The sequence below is a fragment of the Jaculus jaculus genome, chromosome 7, assembly GCF_020740685.1.
Source record: "Jaculus jaculus isolate mJacJac1 chromosome 7, mJacJac1.mat.Y.cur, whole genome shotgun sequence".
NCBI classification, from domain to species: Eukaryota; Metazoa; Chordata; class Mammalia; order Rodentia; family Dipodidae; genus Jaculus; species Jaculus jaculus.
The window spans coordinates 123,153,531-123,160,333 of record NC_059108.1 but is presented as its reverse complement, the minus strand read 5'-3'; the positions used below and the strand labels follow the sequence as shown (position 1 = coordinate 123,160,333).

Genomic DNA, 6,803 nt, shown 5'->3' with positions numbered 1-6,803 from the left:
ATCAGAGGACCACGCAGCCAGTCTGGGAGCAGGGGTGAGAGTGATGAAGGCAGTAGTGCTTCCTAAGCTGTCTCCTCAGCTCCAACTTTGGCCAACTTTGGTTGCAGTTGAAACAAGTGTTGTCCTGCTAATGCACATCTGGAAAGGATGGGACAAAGGAACACCTCCACCTTCCTTTCTCAACCAGGCACAGAGCCCTGGGAGAGCTGACCTTGGTAAGAATTCTGATATCACTGTTTTTTTTTAATAGTTTCTTATTTTCATTTATTTACTAGAGAGAGACAGAAAGAATAGAGAGAGAAAGAGAGAGAGACAGAGACAGAGAGAGAAAAAATGAGAATGGGTCCACCAGGGCCTCTAGTCACTGCAAATGAACTCCAGAGTCATGAGCCACCATGGTCATCTGGCTCTTGTGGGTTCTGGAGAATCTAACCTGGGCCCTTAAGCTTCACAGGCAAGCGCCTTAACCACTAAGCCACTTCTCTAGCCCCATCAGGATTTTTGTTGTTGTTGTTTTTGTTTTTTTGTTCAAGGATTTCATCTGCAGGTTTCAAAACAAGTAGAGGGTGCCAGCCACCCCATGCTGGGCACCAGAAACTTGAAGCAAGCAAGAGTGATATTTTTTCCTTACCATGGCAAGGATCAGGGATGAAGCCTCTACTGCAAAAGGAAGATTACTCACAGAAAAACATACATGTGGATTTAATGTAGGTGTTATGTGACACAGAGCGCTCAGAAGTGAAGACACCCCCCCCACCACCACCAAAATAGGGAAAGCTGTGGATTGTCTGACAGGCAGACAGAAGGAATTATAGTTAGAGGAGAAAAGGGTATGATTTAATGGAAGTGAACTAGGGCAGACATAGCAAGGTCTGTTTGTTCATATTCTACTTGGCATCCCTACACACCTTCAGAGATAAGGACATTCCTTTCCCCCCTGGGGTAGAAGGAGGGTACCTCTGGAATGAAGTTTTTATGACCCACTTCAGGGGAAGGACAGCTAGCTTTTATGAGCTGCTTCAGGAGAAAGGGACAGGGGAAGGAGACAGTGACCTTCCTATTTCTGCTGTTTTCTTATGCTCTGGGCTAGTGTGTACTAAACCTCATCATTATGCATTAGTTAGTTTAGGTCATAAGCATTGTGGGAACTGTACATTTAATTGGTTTCAAAACTCAGCTTGGTTTTTACATTCTGTGGAAGACCATAAAGTCTCGAAGTGTACGTCATGTCGTGGGAGGCACATGGTGTCTGCCCCGTGGTCTATCTGAATCTTCTTCCCCAGTGAGTGTACTTGCTTCCCAGGAACACTTTCTCTGATTTGCTCCAGCCCAGGAAGATGTCCGTCCATTTGCACTTGGAGCCTGGGGCAAACATGTGTCAATCATGTCACCTTGTTTTATTTTGCTATATATTACAGCTATTGATTTTTTAAAATATTTTATTAATAATATTTTATTTATTTATGAGAGGGAGAGAGGGGGAGGGAATGGGCATGCCAGGGCTTCCAGCTGCTGCAAATGAATTCCAGATGCACGTGCTACCTTGTGCATCTGGCTTACGTGGGTCCTGGGAAATTGAACCTGGATTGTTTGGCTTTGTAGGCAAGCGTCTTAACCACTAAGCCATGTCTCCAGCCCTAGTTATTGGTTTTTGAATGATACATTTGTTGAGGAGAAGCATCCATCGGCTTCTTCTGAGCTTCACCTCCGCACTTGCTCTGTCGTTGCTCACCAGTTTCTGAATTCTAAACCGGATTCCATCGCTCTATCTTTTGTCTGCTCTTCATCACTCCCTTCAACTTAGCACACAGCATGCTTTGGGCACTGACCGGAGCAGAAAATAAGGTGTGGCTTGATTCTAGCTCCTGAAGCACTTAAAAATCTCGGAAGGGAGAGCAGGTACAAAGTGATTCTCCAGTAGACAGCGTGGGGGTCACTAACACCTTGGGTGAAAGGGTTCCAGTGCCAAAGGCTGGGAGATTTAAGAGCTGGCTTGGAAGGAACTGAAACCCCAGACAGTGCAGTGAGTTAACTGAGCCTGATGCTTTGGCCAGGAGCCGCAGGGCATTAGGGACTGGTGGTCTCAGTGTTCGGCTAGAAAGGACTACATTATCCTATGGGTCACCAATTGATTTATTTGCTAATTAAGTGGCCTGGGCTTGGGGTTTTAAATCTAAAGAAATCATTACATCCTTGATTAAATACTGCAGGAATCTCATGCTTTGTTCCGCGAAGCTATACACAATATACCAGTGAAACGAATTAACACTACAATAGTTATGCCGCTAATGACCTTCCAAACGCCACTAATACCCTACATGCTCTGCTTCGTGGTTCTGACTGAACCTGTCAGTGAATTCTGAGGCCCTCGACCTCCCTCTGACATAGGAGCAGACCCCCACGGCCATGCCCGCCCCGGCCTTCCCCACAATTCTGTGATTTCATTTGTGAATCAGTTACTCTTTGGGGCGCCCCCCCACCCCCAATTCCTTTACACCTACTCCTTTTATTTGATGGACAATACTTTATTTGGAAATGTTCCCTCCTGTAATTACAAATCTCGTTAGTCCTCCTCCTCCTCCTCTCCCCAGGGAGATTGTGGGCTTTAATTAATGAATGTGGTTAAACCGCTTTGAGGTTCATGGTTGAAAGGTGCTTTATAAGTGCAAGTGATTATTATTATTATGGCTGCTGACATCCCATGGTGGCAAGGCCCTTAGCCCTCCACATCTACAGCCCTTGAACAAGGGTTTCTTCATGTTCACCTTCCAGGCGAGGTCTGAAATCACTGGCTCAGTGGTCGAGGAGCAAATCTGTTACCATCTCAACAGCAATCAACTAATTAGTTCCCATTACGTTGGCTTCCGTTTCCTTCTTCCAAGCAGCACGCTCCTGTTTCATTTCATAAATCACACCCCTCGATTGGCTCTAGACAAAGGTCATGGTATCCCTATGGCCTCTGTTGGCCTGAAAGGAAAGAGAAAGAGAAAGTTTGGAAAACAACAAATGCTGTTATGCAATGCACTGGCTTCCCACCGGTGACCTACATCAAACTTTCTCTAGGGCAGTTGTCCCTTGCATTCCTGTTACCCACAAAATGAATCACTGTGCACCCCAGAGATACCCAGAAACTACACAGGCAGGGTCTCAGGGCGGGCAGCCCAGGCCTGACTGCTTTGCCTATAGCTACGCACAAAGGGGAAGTCTATCTGCACCCGGTGGGAAAAGGTCGCCCAAAGATGCCACAGCCCCTCTTTGGCTTTCTCTGCTATGCTCAAGTTTCCCTTGAGAAAGCCAGCTGCCATCGGTGGCCAGGAAACCCTCACAAAGGCCGCGGACCATGATTTAGATGTTTTGTCCTATACCTAGCACACCATAGCCCTTAACAAATGCCCAGAACTTCCACTGTGATGGTCGCCATTGAAAGCGGCCCTGTGGGGGAGACTTGGCCTCTCTTAGGGACGCTGCTGACCAAAACACTCTTTACAAGGTTGTGCCTCAGACCCTTTGTTAGCGTGGATGCGGGCAGGCCTCAGGGGGTCATGTCTTCATCTGCCTTCATTTATCCTCCCTATTGAAGGGCTCCTTCAGGACATCGGTCAGTCTCTGTGGGAAATGATTTGGAGAGCAACAAAAGAACTTGGGCCCTTTGGGGGGCCTTCAGAATTCAGTAAACATCTGGACATGGAAGGCCAGGTTCTCAAGCAGTCTAGCTGGGGAGATGTCAAAAGAGAGAAAGAGCCGTGTGTGCAACGTGAGTTCTTAGTTTTGTGATGGCATTCGTTGTGGAGCGATGCAGGCACCCCAGTAGGTGGAATAGGAAGAGTTTTCAAAAGCTCTGTTCTTTGTCAGGTGTTGGGAGATGGGGTTCCCTGTGTGGCAGTTTCCCATAATGTGTGAAGAAATGGAGGTCTCGAGGGGCGAGAGTGCAGCTTGTCGGGGGCATTCCGATTCTGTGTGCATGAGCCTGTCCTGGTAACTGTCAAACAATTTTGCTACCTTCGAGGTTGATAAAGCTCTTACTACTCAAGATGACACAGTAGATTCTCAGTATAAAAACATTTTAATTGGAAAAAAATCCCAAATAAATAAAAGGAGGAGAACCAACAGGTTAAATGATTTACATTTCATCACATGGTGAGATTCAAGACCTGAACTCTTGACACTCAATGTTCCCTTTATTGTTGAGTCAATCTATTTAGAACACATTAGTCAGCATGATTCAACGTTAGTCACTAATCAGCATTAGTGATGGAACTAATCAGCTTCCCCCAGTGTCCTCAAATCTATCCTCAAACAGCCAAAAAAAAAAAAAAAAAAAATCTGGCCTCAGTCAGGAGACAATGGGGTGCGGTTTTCATCAGTGTTCGGCAGCTGAATCCAGTTCAAGTCCCCAAGCTCTCAGGAGTCTCCTACTCCTGCTAAGTTGGAGTGAGTCCATCTCTCTTTTTCCGCAGCCCACTGTTTAAACCTCGGGGACAGGTGTCACTCTTTGCTTTCGATTAAACATATCAAATGATGCAAGGTGGAAGGGACATTTTTGGTTTTTCTTCCCCCTCTTTTTGTCTCTCTCCCAATTCAATATGCTCTGAAGCCAGAGCACCAAGCTCTGCAAACAATAGATGCTCAACTAATACGTGCTGCATGCGACTAACCTTCACGATGCTTAAATCATATTCTAGAAAGAACGCCAAGTTCTTTTGGGAAAGACTTTGAGAGAAAGTCAACAACCTGAATTGATATCACATCTTTCAGTGTTATTACCTGGGCATTTTCACAAATGGACATTATTCACCCAGCCAATGTCTTCCAGGGTCTAAAGGAACAATGTGGATCCAGTCTCATTGTAGTCCAACTCTTGGGATAGAGTCTTTCTCTATAACCTTATTTCAACTGACATTTTGTTCCATGTTAAACAAACAAAACAAAGTGCAGACAGAAAAAAACATTTGGAAAGAAAATGTTTAGTCTATGATTTTGGACCCAAGTTCATATCCTACTTGGTACTATTAGCATCAGTTTCTGCCATTCAAGTTCCTCTCTCTCTCTCTCTCTCTCTCTCTCTCTCTCTCTCTCTCTCTCTTTGTTTTGAGGTAAGGTCTCACTTTGGCCCAGGCTGTCCTGGAACTCTTGCTGTAGCCCCAGGCTGGCCTTGAGCTCAGAGCAATCCTCCTACATTTGCCTTCCAACTTCTGGGGATAAAGGTGTGTACCACCACACCTAGCTTCAAGTTTCTCTCACATATAATTGCAAAGCATACACTAACGTTCCTGGCTGAGGGAGCTTCAGCTTTGGTCTGGAGTGAGAAGAGGGTAAAATTTTTGGATGCTGATCCTTGGGGAAGCAAAAGGTTGTTATAATTTTGCTATAAATTCTGGAACCAGGGAGAAATATAGCACTTTAGCACCCATGATATTTATATTGTGTTCCAATAGTCTAACAGTCCTTGAGTCTATACTATGGCACCATGGAGACTAATCTCTACAGCTGGATTCCGCTTAAGGAGATAATGCTATTGAAGATTTATTTTCTCCCTTTCTATAATGATAGCAAAGTTCTCTAGTTTGTCTGGGCACATGCCCACTCAGATTAATATAATTTTCAGATTTTCTTGTTAAACATCTACAGATTGGCCAGCATGATATAAGCAGAAATTTTATGTAGTTTCTGGTTAATGTCTTTAAAGGAACAAGGAGTCTCCTCACCACCTTTCTCTATAGCACCCAAATCCTGCTGCCTGGATGGAAGAGAAGCTGAGCCACTTTGGACGATGAAAACAACAGTGAAATCTGAGGTGTGATGGAGCCCTAAGTCACCAGCCTGGTTCCTGGACAGACCTGTGGGGCCCCGCTCCCACCCCAGCTATGAACCGCATTCCTCTGCAGAGTTTACTTAGTGGTTAGAGTCAACCAAACTTGTAACCCAACTACTCTCAGGGAATTTCTCGGAGGATCATGATATGGGTGTGAATGATACATTTTAGCTTAGAATTTTAAGTTTCAAGATTCAGGATGGGCCTGGAGTATATCAACAGTGGCCCAGGATAGCTGAGATATAAGTGGCTATAGGGACTTACTTCCATGATAGAAGATGTGGGGGTCCAAATCCACTTTTTAAAATATTTTATTTATTTATTACTAAATATTTTATTTGTTTGCAAGAGAGAGAAAGAAGCAGATAGAAAGAGAGTGAGAGAGAGAATGGACATGCCAGAGCCTCCAGCTGCTGCATACAAACTCAAGATGTATGCACCACCATGTGTATCTGGCTTTACGTGGGTCCTGGGGAATTAAACCTGGGTCTGTCGGCTTTCCAGGAAAGCACCTTAACTGCTAAGCCATCTCTGTAGCCCATATTTTATTTATTTATTTGCAAGCACAGAGATACAGACAAACACAAATACACATACACATACAGAGAGAGAGAGAGTGAGAATGCTAGGTTCTCTTGCCACTGCAAACCAACTCCAGATGCATGCACCTTGGTGCATCTGGCTTTACATGGGTACTGGAGAATTTAACCCAGGTTATTGGTCTTTGCAGGCAATCACCTTAAGTGCTGAGTGATCTCACCAACCCTATTTTTTATTTCATAAAATTTTAGACTCAGGCTGAGTATTTGGAAAGGGATATAATCTTGAGCCAGTGAGTCTCACTTTATTTAGCTCAGTTTCCTTAACTGAAGATGAAAGTAATGGATAAGACTGAAGGCTCTTTGTGGAAAATATGTATACAGTTAACTTTGGGGGCAGTGAAGTAATTTTTATCAGTAATCATCTAAGAACATGCATACAACACACACAT

At 44.5% G+C, this 6,803-nt stretch overlaps 1 protein-coding gene across 3 annotated transcripts in view; it reads right to left on the bottom strand.

Annotated features, from left to right (window-relative positions):
• Positions 1–2,500: 2,500 nt before the first annotated feature.
• Positions 2,501–6,803, bottom strand: part of Rad51b (RAD51 paralog B) — a 631,041-nt gene continuing 626,738 nt past the window's right edge. For all 3 annotated transcript variants that reach the window (XM_045154309.1, XM_045154308.1, XM_045154310.1), the window contains one exon: positions 2,501–2,967. In XM_045154309.1, the coding sequence (XP_045010244.1) occupies positions 2,951–2,967 (17 nt within the window). In that variant the 3' untranslated portion in view covers positions 2,501–2,950. The remainder of the gene's footprint in view (positions 2,968–6,803) is intronic.